Source organism: Alternaria arbusti (genome assembly GCF_024043155.1).
Source record: "Alternaria arbusti strain BMP 1465 chromosome Unknown scaffold_7, whole genome shotgun sequence".
Taxonomy (NCBI): domain Eukaryota; kingdom Fungi; phylum Ascomycota; class Dothideomycetes; order Pleosporales; family Pleosporaceae; genus Alternaria; species Alternaria arbusti.
The window spans coordinates 115,802-132,393 of record NW_026249947.1 but is presented as its reverse complement, the minus strand read 5'-3'; the positions used below and the strand labels follow the sequence as shown (position 1 = coordinate 132,393).

The 16,592-nt window shown below is 53.5% G+C and overlaps 6 protein-coding genes across 6 annotated transcripts; 3 read left to right on the top strand and 3 right to left on the bottom strand.

The window, feature by feature from the left end:
- Positions 1 to 246: 246 nt before the first annotated feature.
- On the top strand, positions 247 to 2,865 carry J4E86_005870 (uncharacterized protein; the record flags this gene model as incomplete). Its single annotated transcript, XM_051446401.1, has 1 exon — positions 247 to 2,865. The coding sequence occupies one exon, from the start codon at positions 247 to 249 to the stop codon at positions 2,863 to 2,865; it is 2,619 nt and encodes an 872-aa protein (XP_051301976.1).
- Positions 2,866 to 2,897: 32 nt separating this feature from the next.
- Positions 2,898 to 4,137, bottom strand: J4E86_005869 (uncharacterized protein; the record flags this gene model as incomplete). The annotated part of the gene is made up of 4 exons (XM_051446400.1): positions 2,898 to 3,003; positions 3,064 to 3,159; positions 3,217 to 3,533; positions 3,583 to 4,137. The coding sequence occupies 4 exons, from the start codon at positions 4,135 to 4,137 to the stop codon at positions 2,898 to 2,900; spliced, it is 1,074 nt and encodes a 357-aa protein (XP_051301975.1).
- Positions 4,138 to 5,074: 937 nt separating this feature from the next.
- Positions 5,075 to 7,084, bottom strand: J4E86_005868 (uncharacterized protein; the record flags this gene model as incomplete). The annotated part of the gene is made up of 1 exon (XM_051446399.1): positions 5,075 to 7,084. One exon carries the CDS (start codon positions 7,082 to 7,084, stop codon positions 5,075 to 5,077), a length of 2,010 nt encoding a protein of 669 aa, XP_051301974.1.
- A 442-nt stretch (positions 7,085 to 7,526) lies between these two features.
- On the top strand, positions 7,527 to 8,156 carry J4E86_005867 (uncharacterized protein; the record flags this gene model as incomplete). The annotated part of the gene is made up of 2 exons (XM_051446398.1): positions 7,527 to 7,583; positions 7,635 to 8,156. The coding sequence occupies 2 exons, from the start codon at positions 7,527 to 7,529 to the stop codon at positions 8,154 to 8,156; spliced, it is 579 nt and encodes a 192-aa protein (XP_051301973.1).
- Positions 8,157 to 9,833: 1,677 nt separating this feature from the next.
- J4E86_005866 (uncharacterized protein) lies at positions 9,834 to 10,615 on the top strand (the record flags this gene model as incomplete). The annotated part of the gene is made up of 2 exons (XM_051446397.1): positions 9,834 to 9,874; positions 9,931 to 10,615. 2 exons carry the CDS (start codon positions 9,834 to 9,836, stop codon positions 10,613 to 10,615), a joined length of 726 nt encoding a protein of 241 aa, XP_051301972.1.
- A 3,586-nt stretch (positions 10,616 to 14,201) lies between these two features.
- On the bottom strand, positions 14,202 to 15,281 carry J4E86_005865 (uncharacterized protein; the record flags this gene model as incomplete). The annotated part of the gene is made up of 2 exons (XM_051446396.1): positions 14,202 to 14,713; positions 14,774 to 15,281. 2 exons carry the CDS (start codon positions 15,279 to 15,281, stop codon positions 14,202 to 14,204), a joined length of 1,020 nt encoding a protein of 339 aa, XP_051301971.1.
- Positions 15,282 to 16,592: the final 1,311 nt, after the last annotated feature.

Here is a 16,592-nt window from a genome sequence, read left to right as displayed (position 1 = left end):
GGACGTGACGCAGGCGCATTGTCGCGGCGGGATACATCGGCCACTAATATACATCCGTAAGTATGGCCGTGCCTACGCTTGTGCTGGACGAAGAAAGCTCCGCAGTCATTGATCAGCGTTTCACCCAAGCATCTTGAGGGGCAGGTACCCCGCATGTGTTTACCCGCGGGGCAACAACCACCGAACGTCCATCATTTAGCTGTCACATCGGTCAGGCTTATCGTTAGTCTACAACTAAGGGACAAAATGACGCCTGTTCCGTACACCTCATCGCCGCTAACCACGGGTTGGACGTTCAAGCAGGGCGACCGTTCCTCGACTAACGAATACCTACCGGCCTGCGATGCACCAACTGAAGTCTATCGCGACTTACTCAAACACGACAAGATTCCAGACCCCTTTCATGACCTCAATGAGCTAGCAGTGCGCTGGGTCGGCAATGAGATATGGGTATATCGCACGACCTTTGCTGCGCCTTCCGACTACGGAAAGGCGAACGCGGCCACCACCCTTCGGTTTGAAGGTCTCGACACCTTTGCTGCCGTCTTTTTGAACGACGAGGTAATTCTGGAGTCTGACAACATGTTCATTGAGCATCGGATCGACGTTTCAGGCAAGCTCCAGGCTGAGGACAACGTGCTGGAAATTGTCTTCGAGTCAGCACGCAAGAAGGGCCTTGAATTGGTGGAACAGCATCCAGAACACCGCTTCATCGTACACCAGACAGAGATCTCGCGAGGGCCTGTTCGTAAAGCCCAGTACCATTGGGGTTGGGATTGGGGCCCTATCCTCATGACATGTGGACCTTGGAAGCCAGTATCGATTGAGACGTGGGAATGCCGCCTATCAGCCCTAAATGTGCAGTACGAACTGTCACAGGATCTCAAGTCCGCGAAATTGAAGATGAGTGTCGAATGGGAGGGTAAGACCACGGGTATATTATTCATGGTCTCCAAGGACGGGGAAGACATTGACGTCGGTGGACGCACTACCATCAATGATCACAAGAGTCCCCTTGAAACTACTGCAACCATGGATGATATCGAGCTCTGGTGGCCGCGAGGCTATGGGCAACAAAGTCTTTACACCATTAGAGCAGAAGCCATTGTACAAGGTGTCGCGGACCCTATCCATCTCATATCCAAGCAGTTTGGCTTTCGCCGCACTGAGCTGATCAAAGAGCCAGATGCACACGGCACTTCTTTGTACTTCCGCATCAACGATGTCGACATCTTTTGCGGAGGCTCGTGTTGGATACCGGCCGACTCATTTCTCACACGGCTCAAACCTAATGACTACCGCGAGTGGGTGAAGCTAGCTGCTGACGGCAATCAAACCATGCTGAGGATATGGGGAGGCGGTATCTACGAAGCGGATGCGCTATTCGATGCCGCTGATGAATATGGCGTGTTAATATGGCAAGACTTCATGTTCGCATGTGCCAACTACCCAACCTACCCCGAGTACCTGAAAAGTGTGGAGACCGAAGCAAGACAGAATGCCAGACGGCTGAGAAACCACCCAAGCCTAGTGGTGTGGGCAGGGAACAACGAAGACTACCAAATCGTCGAACGATACAAACTACAATATGACCCTGACGACAAAGATCCGGAATCCTGGCTCAAGACCGACTTCCCAGCCCGCTACATCTACGAGCATCTTCTGCCAAAGGTAGTTGCAGAAGAATGTACAGATATACCCTACCACCCCAGCTCACCCTTCGGTGATGGCAAGTCGACGGTCTTAGGATTGGATCCTACAATCGGCGATGTTCACCAGTGGAATATGTGGCACGGTACCATGGAGCCATACCAAAGACTGCCGGATATGGGCGGTCGCTTCGTATCCGAGTTTGGCATGGAAGCATATCCCCATGTTTCCACTCTTGAGATGTGCATCAACGATCAGCACGACCTCCACCCTGGCTCAATGGCCATGGACTTCCGCAACAAAGCCATTGGTCATGAGCGACGTCTCATCAGCTACGTTTCTGAGAACTTCCGGGTTCAGTACCTTTTGAAAGGGTATACGCATCTAACCCAGGTCATGCAAGCAGATGCGATGTCGTGGGCTTACAAGTCCTGGCGCCGCCAATGGGGGTCAGCCGGTGATCGCAAGTGTGGCGGTGCGTTGGTGTGGCAGCTGAACGACTGTTGGCCAACGATGTCGTGGGCTGTGGTGGACTACTACAAGGTGCCAAAGCCAGCGTACTATGCTATCAAGCGCGCGATGCAGCCCATCACCATTGGTGTACAGCGCAAGTACAACAGTTGGACTATGCGTCCGGCTGATCGACTTTGGCAGCGGGACACTGGGCATATCGATATGCACAAGCTGTGGCAGGACGTCGAATACGACCTCTGGGTCTCTAACAGCACGCTGACGGAGTCGGAAGTGGACATTGCGATACGCTACGTCTCCATTGGGACAGGAAAGGACATCAGCACTGGAGAGCGCAAGAAGATACGTATTGCGGCGAATGGAACAACCGAAATACTTGCTGGCCAAGTCGTCAAAGTCGACGACCCACTTGAGCCGGGTGGACCTTTTCGCACGTCAAGGGCTGACCCGTTCGTCATTCACGCGTCGTTATACAAAGATGGTCACCTTCTTGCTAGCGACGTGTCCTGGCCAGAGCCCATCAAGTATCTCACTTTTGAGAATCCAGGCGTACATGTGCGCTACTCGGAAGATAAGCAGACAGTGTTCGTTTCCTCAGCGAAGCCAGTCAAGGGCTTCGTGTTCGAGGAGGACACTGAACGCCGTCTGAGTGACAACGGGTTTGACCTAGTACCCGGGGAGATGAAAGAAGTGCATGTGGAAGGTTTGGCAACAACGCTGAGATGGAGATATGTTGAGATGTGAAAGCTATCATGTACTCCAGTTCAGCTAGTCCCTCATGATGCATCCCAAAAGCTGTCTTCAGAATCGCTGTCCTCATCTGCAGAATCGACAGGCCTCTCGCTGACTTTCCAGAATGCTGTTGGTCCGGCAGGGCCATGACTAATGTGTATACGAAATTAGCACGTGTCTCACATCAATCCGCACATGGCTATCACTTACGCATCGAAATCCTTGTCAAACCACGTTCCCACAACACCGCGTGGGCAGCGCAACCCACCAACTTGTATGCCATCACTGCGCCATCGCTCCTCACCGCTGTCGCAAAGTCAGTAATACTCTGCCCAGTGTATGCCCACAACTCTCTGTACTTACCCTTGAAACACTGAGATAGTCTGCCAGCGAACCTCTCCTTCCGCTGTCAGACTGACAGTACCGCGAATACCAGAATTGGCATTTGGATCCCAATGCGCATCTACGGACTTTGATTTGCCTCTGAAATGCACAATGGGTAGCTTTGAGTTGTCAAAAGGCCCTGGTGCTGTGACGTCTGTGATGCGCAAATCCATGATGATGTGTCTAATGGCTTCGTCGGTGTTGAGTGCGTCTCTTGGCTCGTCGGAGGGAACTTTCATCGCCTCGGTGCTGAAGTTGTAGTGGTACAAGTCGTTGTAATCGAGGAAACATACGATCTAGATGTCGTTAGAGAGACTTTGAGTGCTCGGGCGAACAAAAACTTACACGTGACCAGATACCTTCCACCCCGTATGGATCCTTCATATTGAGAGAGACATCCGGTTGCTGTACTAACGCCGTGTAGTTCGGTACGGCGCCAATCCGGTGGTCGTCTTCTGGAATTACACCATCAAGTGGAGCAAACCATGGTGGCCGGAGTTTGTTGGATACGGTATGGGTGCAGTAGCAAGAGTTATAGCCGATGACTATCATGATGCTTTCGACCATCTCCCAATCCACCCGCATAGTGCCATCGTCACGGAAAGGTCCCCACTCGTTGTTATCGGTGTAGTTCCGTAAATCGTATACACGCGATCTGGCATATGGATTGGTTGAGAGATCTCTTCTTCCAGCGTTGGATGGCGGGAAGCCGAATAGACTGTGCAATCTTGCGCTCAGCTGTCGGCTTTCTTCATCGCCAGCTGGCCTCTGCTTTCCTGTACCGGCACGATCGAAAAGAGAGGAGCGGCACATGAACGCATCGTGATTCTGTGCGATGCGCTGGAACTGGTTGGTCACTAAGCGCTTGTTGTGAGTCACGCCATAATCATCAAGTGACATCGTGGCGATGAGCTCGTCGACGGTCGTTGCAACGAATGTGAACTCTTCCCTCTAATACTTCTTAGCACAATGAGCCCTTCATAACAACTGAAAACATGCCTTGAGATCATTGTTGGCAGAATCGAGGATCTTTTGACATCTCACCACCCTCTGCATCGCTCCTACCCATTCTGGCTCAGGGTCGGCCGGTCTTCGGCGTCGAGGGTCGTCCTGCCACATCATTAGACTCCATGATATATGAACGAGTAGAAGATGTCTCATACGAAGTGCTTCAGGTACAGAGTTTTGTAAAGCCGCTTGTTCTCCTTGATGAATTGGTTGAAGCCCTTGGAAGTTTGTGCACATGCCGCCAGATCGTGAGGATCTATCTCCTCCAGAATCCCGATCAATACATCATAACAAAGATCCAGTAGTTCTATCATGGCTGTTCGAAGGGTTTGAATGCTCAAAGCAGTTGGTAGCGAAGGTTGAAAGCGGAGACAGATCAAGGGTCCAAGTGGTGACGATGTGGGGTCCGGAGATAAGGCCTATCACCGTATAGTTCGCAGCGGACAGACGCCACTCTAATAATCCCTCGCTCTCTGAGAATTGCGCTTTACTTGGTGCTTGCTGAGATTCTTGTGTAACATGAGTATGTCTGTGTAACGAAAGAAGATGCCACCACTTCGAGCGACAAGTTGGTGGCTTGCAAACGTCACAACGGGCGCTAGCGCAGCTTTTAGTCAGCAGACAGCCGGAACGCCGAAATCCATCAGCTTTTGCCGACCCTTCTAGTGATATTACGCATCGTGCAATTTGTCAGGTCGCTGCCAAAATTGCAAAACGTCGAGATACTGATTGATTCCAAGATGCGCACAACTGAATGAAAAAGCTTAGTCACTCAGGAAGACATATTGAACATGAAAGCAATGCAATTGGGGTATCTAGATCAAGCAAACTACCACTCTAATCGATCATCACACGTCAACCGTACATCCCACCTGTCGTCTCCCTTCCACACCTCACCACCCTTGTTGTTCTTGGCGACTATCCGCCTAAGATCGCTAATCATACCGCCGGGCCCCGAAGCGAACACCTCAGTGCCTCCTCGTACAGTACCGGCAACAAACTCTGATACTAGGGTATCTAGATCAGGCCTGGCTTGGATGTGGTTGAGGCCCAACTCGGACTTTGCGACGCCATGAACTGACAGTGCAGAGGATGCGTCGGCAGATGAAGAGTCAGAGGCGGAGTTGATCTCCTTGGAGCACTCGTTGGGCGCGGCCTTTTCTGAGACTGTGAGATCGAGGTTGGCTTCTTCTGCGGCACGGGTGACGTAGATGTGAATTCCGGTTCGTAGGTTCCGGCACTTGCGCTTGAGGGTAGCGAGTTCGGGACCGACCCAGTCGATGTCGCTCCTTCGGCGTATGCTCCAGATGAGCGTCATGTGGCGGTCAGGCGACTGTGGGCTTGAAGCAAGGTCAAGTAGTACGGGGAGGACGTAAGCGATACCGGTGCCGCCAGCAATGCAGAGGATGTTGGAGTTGGCAGCAAGACCACGCATGGTACGCTCGCCGTAGGGTCCGGTCATGACGACAGAGAGGCGGGCATCGGCCATCAAGCTTTCGTGCGATTCTTGGTGGCTTGACATGTTCGCAATGCGCTTCATGGACAGGTCGGCAATTTTCTTCGTCTCTCCACCCCTGGCGCGGAAAATGTACGAGTGGCGCTGGGAGTCAGCACCGTAGACCGGGCGGCTGATTGGTGTAAATGGATGGGACTGCCAGATGGAGCTGTCCGGGAATGTGAGGTAAAAGTGCTGGCCAACTGCCCAGGCATCTTGAGAGTGGTCGAAATCCAGACGCACGACATCGCCGTTGACATCGTCCTTGAAGAGCGCAATGTTTGCAGAGGCGGCACGGAAGCCCATGTGGCCGGAGGGCAGAAAGTTGTAGTGAAGCAGGGCTGATCTAGCAAGTCGGATAGCGCGGTCGATGAACCAGACCAGAAGTCCGGGGAGGAGGAAGACCTTGAGCTGCGCCCAGTGTCCCCAGCAGGCTCCAATGTACACCATAGCGAGGACGTAGTGGGCCTTGCGGAAGAACTCGTAGCCGGTAAGACGGATACCCCAGGGAGTCGAGAGCAGAACAAGAAGAGTCAGGAGAAGCATTGCGACTACTCCCCAGATCATGTACTCTTGCACGATCCATTCCTTGGCGACGGTTGGCTGGGGCTGATAGAGACGGATCTCGATGACGCACCAGCCGATGGTGTGAAGAGCGGACTGGGCGAAGATGATGTATCCCAACCAGCGATGGAGGAAGTTGAAGCTCTGGTATGGCAGGCCAGTGACGAGCGACAAGATGGACTCGCGTGTCGAGAGCATAACGGAGAGAGGCGTGAGGGCGTATGCGATGACACCGATACGGTCAGACCATGGTCCGAGACTGGTACGGGTGTTGTAGACGCCGGGGAGCTTCTTGACGGGCGTTACCCATTTCTTGTAGACGATGCCGATGAAGGTGAAGATGGTCAGGTAACCGGTCAGGACAACGAGGGTCAGGACCTGGGTGCGGGTCACCCGCCCGAAGATTGGTCGCGCTGCATCAGGGAGAAGGTATCGCCGAGCATATGATGGAATCGCCCGTTGGAGTCTTTCGAATGCGCTGCGTCTCTGCGGTACTCCTTCTCCTACTTCTTTTGGTAGTTGCACGCCGGATGGTTGCGAGCGCGCAAAGTGCCGGCCAACAGCCCACACCAGCAAGATGGCGCCAATGGTGGCCCATATGATGCCGCTGTAGTACATGCCAAGGTCATGACTGCGATAGACAACGTCGAGGTACTCGCAGGAGCCGGGGTCGCTGGTGCAGGGTACGAGGCGATCTGCGTAGCCCCAATGCGGCTCGACAGCGCTGGCCTCGGAGTAGTTCTGGATGTGCGCACGCGCGACGAGCATGTCAGCGGCCATGGTCAAGGCGAGAATTGAAGATGCGATGCGTGCTGCATGTCTCGAGGTGGAGCGCGCCGCATATCTATATGACCTATCGCCGGCGGAGCATTGCACACCGGAACCGTGGTGAGCACGTTTCGTAAAAACACGGGCCAAGGCTTCGAGAAGTGGGCGGCGACGCTTAGGCGGGTCTTTGGGCGGTTCCCGCTCTCTTGGGGCGATCGAAGCGGCTAGTGCGAGTGTGTTTGAGCAAGTTCCCCCATAATTCGCGGCGCGATTGCCGGCTTGCTTGCTCGGGCCAGACTGTCGTGAGACGGCATCTCGTTCCTACATATCATGCCGTCGCATCTGCAGTCGCAGGGTCTGGTCCGACGTCTGCTATATCATTTTGACAGTTCTCTTCCACGTTTCGCAATAACTGTCCAACCAAACTCCACATCCTAAGAACACCATCGCCATCATGCACGGAATGACAGGAATGGCGGGCATGGAGCCCAACAGCACTTGCGTCACAGAGGTTTGTAGTTCATTCTAACACTGATATGATATCATGACTGATATTCCCCAGATGCTGTGGAATTGGCGTGTCGAAGACGCCTGCTTCCTCTCCGAATCATGGCACGTGACCAACAACGGCATGATGGCCGCCAGTTGCATCGGCGCCGCTCTCTTAGTCGTCTGCCTCGAATTCCTGCGAAGAGTCAGCCACGAATATGATGCCTTACTCCTCCGTCAATTCCAGCGCCAACTCAACGCACAACGGGCGGCTCTAGCTGCTGCGACACCCACCAACTGCTGCGACGGCCCCACCTCGACTCTCGGTCTCCAACACGCTACCTTCCGCGCCACAGCACTTCAACAACTTGTTCGCGCTTCTATTCATGGCTTGACTCTCGGTCTTGCGTACATCATCATGTTGCTGGTCATGCACTTCAACGGATACATCTTCATCTCCATCATACTGGGTGCTGTGTTGGGCAAGTTCCTGTGCGACTGGATGGTGGTCAGGATACCATATGGTCAGGTCGATGAGAAGGACACAAGACGCTCTTCTATCGAAGCGGCAGGGCCGACAGGTTGCTGTGCGTAGAGGGGAGCATGAGCTGGTTGCGGCGAACTTTGACGATTAGATACCCTATGATTGCGATATTGCGAATGAATTCTTCTTGCTTCTAAACCTTTTTCTTCCAAGAGCGTGAGCATTTTCTTCGAATTGAAGATTTGATGTTACATGTCCCAACAGCTCGTCGAAATTCGCTAGGGCACGTACATCGCTCTTGCCGCGGAGATGTGTAGAGCGCACCTGCCAGTGCAACAGCTGCAGGGCGACCATGTATAACAGATCCGACCAATCGGAGATCCTCCGTATAGATGATCCACGTGTGTGATTTCGTGGGATGGAGCGCCCGCATTTCCGGATGACAACCATGGTGGCAACCAAATACAAGGCCTTCTCGGCCCTACTATTGATACCGCAATAAACTACTTCTGCAGGTCTCGACCAGTGATCCTTTCCTTGAGCACTTTATGCGTCCCGCCCGCTGAGACCGTGTCACAGGGAAGGGTGGGGTTTGGCGGCCCAACTGTGCGCAGATACTCCACAGTAGTGTGGATAGAATATCCAAGAGCGTTCTTTTGCGCAAGTTGTGGCTATGGGCCAAGTATCGATTGAGGGCTTGGATTGGGCGTAGTGTCAAGAAAGCGAACGCCGGGCGGCGAGTGACAAGCTGTCAAATTGCAGTCAAGGGCCTCTTCGGATAAAGAAGTTTTGCGCGGGTTATGGCCAAGTGTCGAGGGAGAATCGAGGATCTGGAACGTCAACATAGTGGCGAGGTCATAAACATTCTAATGACGGTTCAAGGAGCCATTTGGTTGCTAAGAAAGCTAACGTCTTATAGCACTCTCTGCGGATGCCGCACAAAGCGCAGCTTTGTGAGACGAAGTGATGGCGAGATGCATGTACTGCGCGTGGCCCTAAGTCCATCCAAGGTACTCGCTCAAATTTTAGACTTCTCTTCCACTACATTTGGGGAGAACCGAAACACTTTATGGTCTACATTGGCGTTAGGACAGAATTTAGTTGATTCATAACGTGATATAGAAAGCTAAATTATTTGCTCTTGCCTTTTCCTGCAGGTAGGTGTTCACCTGTTCACCTGGAAGGCGTCCAACAGCCTTACACGTCTGCCAACAACGGATTGTACTGCATTCTCAGCCTACAAGTGCTCTGTTGAAAAATGTTACAGCTTTCGGTTGCTGCAGAAGACGTCCGGTTTGTGGCGATTCATGGCAACCAATTTTGATGCGTTTCGCCTTTTTGTTCGAACATCACAATTTCAGACATATGAACGCTGCGGACTTCATCTCTATGGGAGCTTATAGCATTGTAGCTATTGCGAAGTTGATGATCGCGTTACTAGAGTTCGTCTTGACGCATGAACGGGCGCCCGGAATCGTACGCAAGATTCGCTTTCCTTTATCATACGAACGTGTAGCCCGAACTGACCCTCCCCCTATCGTCATCTGAAGCCGAAGCTCTTAGGCGCGCTCTTGGTTTTATCGATGATTGGTGACCGAAGATTCTCTCGGTGAATGAGGAGGTGAGCGTGCGGCCCTCTCTCACCTCGCAACTCACTTTCTGCCTTGGCGCCGCCTCATAGCAGCAGGACGTCTCGACTGTTCTTCCGCTTCCTCTGAACCTCCCGCGATCGACATAATTCATCAGTGTCCCCAAAAAGAAATGACGACTGGAGCCGGGGCTCCCGCGATGCTGGAGGATCGCGCTTACAGCGAGAGATTTGCAAGAAGGTAAGCTCCCGCCCGAGGAACAAAAGCAGCTCATAGCGGCCGCTAACCTGTTGTAGTATGCGCGATGGAAGAATCAGTACTTTTGGACACCAATGCTTTCACAAGGACACATCATGGTCAATTCACAAAACATTGATGGAAACAGAGTGCGAGGGCATTCAGTGGGAGGAAGGGCTGATCTATGATTACTATGTCGGTCCTGAACATGACCCCGAGGTATTCGACTTGTTCGTCCAGTGGTTGTACACTCAGGAATATCGCGAGGAACAAGGCCTGGTACAAGGCTTTGATTTCAAGGACTTCCAAATCGTTACTCTTCCACACCGCGGCCTTGGACCCGAAAACCCACTGGATTGGGGCATCAAGGCAGCCATCGCATGCTGGGAACTAGGCGCCAGCTTACGCGCGAAGAATTTCCAGAATTACGCCATAAAGCGTCTCCTCGAAGCCTTCGGCCGACCGCTCTCCCAGCCACTGGGGTCAACGTTATTCACACACACGGTCTCCTTTCGCAAGGAACACTTGTCGGGCGCGATCTCGAAGCCACAGCAAATGATCCAAGATATCATCGTTCGCAATTGGGGTGACGACAGGATCATTGACCACAGTCCCACTCAAGGCTGGTCACAGACCATCGGCAGTTGTCACGACTTCCGCGATGCTTTCTTTGAAGGAACGAGACAGACGCTGGCCAAGAGGCGTGAGAAGGGGCTGAGTTTAGCAGACTATCTTATCCACTAGGATGCCACAAATGCTGATCCAGATGAAGAGGATAAACAAGGAAAGTTAACGGAACGTGGGGCGTATGCGATCAGATTAGAGAGGCTGGAGGAGTGGCCCTGTGCAGTCACCATAGACTCAGCGGATTTAGTATGAGCTGATTTCGGATCTGCATATTTGATCAAATGATACGGGGTTTGGCGACACCTGGCTGTGGCGTACGAGAAGCATGCTGTGTTGTGTGCAGGTCGACGCAGAGATGTACGCAACGTGATGCAGCTGACAGGTATGTGACGCGCGCATGTCCGATTGTCGGCCGCTGACATGACTCGTGCGCATCGAACTCGCAGTCGTACCTCCCAACAACTGATCGCGCCATTGCCCTCCTCTTCCTGCTTCCCGGCATCATACGGAAAGCATCACGTTCGGTTTCCAGGTTGGTGGATGGGTGGATCTGCGCTCAAGAAAGCCTTTCCTGCTCTCGGGACCCGAGGATGAAGGATTAGCCGCCGTTAGCACGTCTTTCGCACGAGCACCCCAACCGTCAACCCCACCTACGCCAACCTGCCAGACCCTTGATTTCGTTCATAGCAGCAACGACGATGGGATGCGATTGGACGCAGGCGACTGTAGGAACGATATGCCTGCAAGCAAAAGCTTCTCGAATTCCATGTGACCCGTTTGTACCTTTTCTTCCGCTCCTTCCCTCCACTTTGGTTCTTTCCTATCTTTGAGGCCGCCACCACGGTACGAGCAATGGAGCAAATTCTGCAGAAACCCCGAGCCAGCTCCACCGCATGCCCGGCGGCTATCGAGTATTGGGAGCACCATCGGCAGGTCCGTAGTCGCAGACTAAGTAGCATCATCTCCCTCGGTACCCCCGCTTTACGAAGGCATGACGGAGCAGAGGGCAAGCAGTGGAGTGGTACAGGCAGGCGTCGTGGCTTGCGGGTTTTGATCAGATAATGATTAGATCGAAAATTTTCATCTGATAACCCACGCGTCACGCCACCGCGCGCTCCTATTGGCCCGAGATGCCGGCTGATTATCGAGATAAGATTTTGGAGGCTGTCTGGGCCGTGCTTGGGAAGGCTTAATTCCGGGGAACCAACTGCTTTCAGGAAAGTCAAGCTTCGGTGCATGATGCTAACTGGGAGCGAGCGCGTGATATTCACGACTATTTCCTTGTTCATGGTGAACGTGAACGGAATTCCCCACCCAGCGACGAGGAGCCGGTAACCGGGCGCGTCTCGGAAAGGTCCTGCGGTGGAACTGCGTGGATCTGCGTTTTCGGTATATGAACCTGAGGCGCGCGCGGTACCTTGTCTTCTCAATCTCTTCGTCTCGTCTTCATCACAGCCTCTCTTTTGGTGTGCTTTTACACCTATCGCCAGGATGGGTTTCACTTTCAAGGGATTGACTACCAGCGCACTGGTCTCTGGCAACACCAAGAATGCCGATGCCAATGAGAAAGACATTGCCGACGTGCCTGCTTCCTACCAGGGGCACACCAGCATGGATGCTGCCCGCCCTGACGAGAAGGTCGGCAGCCCGAGGGAGTCTGCCAGAAGCCGAGAGTCGGATGAGGAGCTGAACAAGGTCGATACCACCGCAGAGCAAGGTGTCCAGCATGTGCAAGCTGCCTCGCTCCTGTGGAAGAAGCGAGACCTGATCCTCGCGTACATTGCGTAAGTCACTCCCGCTTCACTGCTCCACAACTACACTAACGACATCAGCATGTGGTTCATCCAGTTCTTCACTGCCTACGCATCCAGCACCTCAAGCACCCTCGCGCCCTACGTCACCAGTGACTTTCAGCTGCACTCCTTGACCGCCCTGACCAGCGTCATCTCCTCCATCGTCGGCGGTATCTGGAAGCTCCCGTATGCCAAGATCCTCAACATCTGGGGCCGGCCTTTCGGTCTCGGCCTAGGTGTAGCCATCTACGTCCTCGGCCTCATTCTCATGGCGAGCTGCAACAACGTCAAGGCCTACTGCGCGGCACAGACCTTCTTCTACGTCGGCTCCAACAGTATCGACTTCTTCATCACGGTCTTCATCGCCGATACATCCAAGTTGAGGAACCGAGCACTGTTCATCGGGTATGCTTCTTCTCCATGGCTCATCACCACCTGGATCTACGGATACGGTATCAACAGCATCACTGCTCCTGGCGGCATCGGCTGGAGATGGACTTTCGGCATCTTCGCCATTATCGCGCCTATCGTCACCTCACCGCTCATGCTTCTGTTCATCATCTACGAGGGCAAGGCAAAGAAAGAGGGTCTTATCACGCCCCGCCCCAGCCGCGGTAACTTTGCTCAAACGCTCAAGTACTACCTCCGCGAATTCGATGCCGTCGGTCTTCTGCTCCTCGCCGCTGGACTCTCCCTCTTCCTCCTCGCCTTCAACATCTACTCCTACCAAGCCAAGCAGTGGGCGTCACCCCTAATTATCTGCTTCCTCGTTTTCGGCGCCCTCCTCGTCGTCGCATTCGGACTGTGGGAGAAGTACGGCGCACCCGTCACCTTCATCCCATGGCCGCTGCTCAAGAACCGGACTGTCATCTTCACCTATACCATGGCTGGTTCTTTGTACATCGGCTGGTACTGCTGGGACTCGTACTTCTACTCGCTTCTTGTCGTCTTGTTCGACCAGAGCCCTGTACACGCTACTTGGATCGCCAACATCTACACCATGGGCAGCTGCTTCTGCTCTATCGTTTACGGCCTTGTACTGCGGTACTACGGAAAGCTCAAGATTTACTCGTTGTTCTTGGGTGTGCCGCTGACCATGCTTGGAGTTGGCCTCATGATCAAGTTCCGCCAGCCTGACGAGAACATTGGTTATATTGTCATGTGCATGATCTTTATTGCCTTCGGTGGTGGTATTTTGGTTATCTCTGAGCAGACTACCCTCATGGCTGTGTCTAAGCAGCAAGACTTCCCTGCGCTGCTTGCCGTCGAGTCCATGATCATCTCGATCGGTAGCGCAATCGGTTCTACTGTTGCGGGTGCTATCTGGACCGGTGTCTTCCCTGCTCGTCTCATGGCCAACCTGCCTGAGAGTGCCATGGACAACTTCGCTGCTATCTACGGCGACTTCAACGTTCAGGACAGCTACCCTGTCGGCAGCCCGACTCGCGACGCCATCAACCTCAGCTACGGTCAGACCCAGAGGTACATGCTTATCTCGGCTGTTTGCGTCTACTGCATCACGCTTTTCAGTGTTAGCTTCTGGCAGAATGTCGATGTCAGGACCATGAAGCAGAGGACTATTGGTCTTTTGTAGATTCGCTGTTGTTTTCGATATTGTTTCGCATGCATTGCATTGGCGGCGTAGTGTTCTGTTGATGGCTGTTGCATTTACTGGCAAAAGGCTTGGGAACGCAACTACCTCCTGCATGTCATCATGATAATGGCTTCATAGTAATGAAAGAATAATGTTCAAATTCCATCAAGACATATAATGAACACCATGTACGCCGTGTGTATATGCTTGTTGTATGCTTCTCAACTCGTCTGTTGAATCTTTAAACAATGATGCTTGTGATACAAGCTCTCGGAATGGAATGTAGGGTATGACGCTAGAAGATCACGCAAACGATCTACAAAAAGAAAGCTACACCCAAAGCCAACCCCGACATATAGCCAAGGGTAGCAGTCAGCGAGCTGGCAGCACCCGTAGCGCTAGCCGCTGCAACCTTCGTCGCATCGTCAGTCGTCGTCGCAACAGGTGAAAGGGTAGCGGATCCAGATGCTGTGGCGGCCGGCTTCGCAAGCACACTTGTCGATGAGGAAGACTGGCTGATTACGGGCTTGCTGGGTTTGGCACTCACATCACCACCTGACTTGGCCATGCCGGATACCCACTTGATGACCTCTTCGTTGTGCATGAAGAAGTAGTTCAGGTGCTCATTTGTGTCTGGGGGCGAGGAGCCAACGGCGCAGATTGGGTCGCCGTAGTGGCAGTAGTCGAGGAGGACGTCGGCGTAGGCGTTTAGTCCTTTGAGGTGTTCTGGGCTGCGCGCACTGGTTCCGTCGTAGTCTACGCCGCGGCCGACGGTGAAGTTTTGGTCACGCGAACGGACGACCGCGCCAAAGGTTACTGCTGCGACGACTAGAGCGAATAAGTTAGTAAATGGGTGTAGAGCGTGACTTCTTTACACTGCGTACGTACCATTGGAACCGATTGAAGCATCCAGAGCTGGGTTCATGTCTTGCTCACATGCAAAGACTGGACCCCCTCCTCCACCGAGCATGTCCTGTGCCACGGATGCACCCTGCGAGAAACCCAATACAATCAACTTGCTGTCCGGACACTTTTCGCTGTACGCCTTCATCTGCTCCTGTCCGTTCTTCGCACCCTTGCTTGCTGATTCACACCACGCGGTTGCTCCCCATGCTGAGCTCTTTGCAGGATACTCGACATCCTCGTAACCGCATTCCGATGATCCTCCAATCGCTGCGCAGATCTTCGAGGTAAGGTTACCTAGGCGGCCAGGGTAGGGCTCGTCGGAGCCTCGTGCGACAAAAACGTGGAAAGGTTTGCAGTCGTCCGCGTGGTAGGCCAAAATTTCCGTCGAATTGCAGTATATGCCAGGCGAAGGCGCGTCGCAGCGTTCTTGAGCGAGCACGAGGCTGGCGCCGACGGTGATGGCGAGGAGGGGAAATTGTGAGACCCTCATATTAGCGTAATTACAAAGTTCGGTATAACGAGTGACTAATGTAGGTAGCCGCGAAAAGAAAGGCAAACTGAGCGTCCTGTCCCCAAGAACGCGTGATTAGTAGTAAGTGAGAAAACCCCGGAAGCAGCTTCGACAAAGGCAGGGCAGCGGGAAATATACACGATACCAAGCGGGCACCTGGGGCAGCCCTGAGAAACCTGATACTACGAGGATCAAGAAGTCCCAGGCGATCGGCGCCCATGATGTGAGGGCACGGCCCCCACAGATGGCATGCATGGGCTACAGCCTGCTTTGGCATGTTTGCCTTGGGGCTATCAATGCTATTCGACAGAAAGGCTGCGTTTCGACAGAAAACGTCGATTCCGCCCCGTCGGCTAGCCGCAAGCGGCAAGATCCCACGCGCCAACTCGGATTTCGGCATCCGGCCAAGCCGCCCTGTGCCACAGAAGCCACATCAAGCCGCCTGTCTGCAGGAACAAATCTCGCCCAAATCCTTGGGGCTTGCGCGTCCCGTCATCGAGGCGTCAAAAGGGGGGATTGCTATCGGGGGTTCTGTGGGTGTTGTGGTGGATTACTATTCAAAGCGCGTCGCGATGTATGTAAGCAGCGCTATCCTATTGTTGCCGTCAGCCTCAGAGGACTGGCTTTCTTCAGTGGACGCCACACTTGACGTGCAACACCGAGTACGAAGGACTGGACGTGCGATCGATCCGTACCGCGATACGATGCAAACGCCTGACGCCTGACGGCCCATGGAGTAGGATTCGGTCGAGACTTCTGGTGCCTGAGTCGTGGGCACTATTTTCATTTTGGGGTCCCCACCTGCATTGGTCTGGCTTCTTCTGCATTCTTCATGGCTGCATCTTCACCTCAGTGTGTTGTTTTAGAGGCCCCTGGACGTCTCGAACATTTTGAGTGCCGCTGCTTCCGTATCCGTGGACTTGAAGACGCGCGGCAGGTGAGCAAGGGGTCGTTGTCTGGTTCTGGACATACCCCTCTTCCCTCTGCCTTCGCCTCTCCGGTATTGTGGGATACATCAGATCTGTCTCTTCCTTTGGGGCTGCGATGAGGTGGTACATCAAGATGAGGGTACGAGGGTACCTTCCGTATAGAATTGGGGCGGAAAGCCAGCGACGACCCCTACCTGGTTCAAACGGCAGGTGCATCCCTCGATGTCTGCTCAGCACTATCTTTCCCTACACTTCTCCGCGACTTGACGCGAGATTCACCACCTCTTCCATTCTCTACACTAGTGTCGACACCTCCCTTCCTCCCCTTCACCATCCCATCTTCGTATCCTGCGTATGGCTG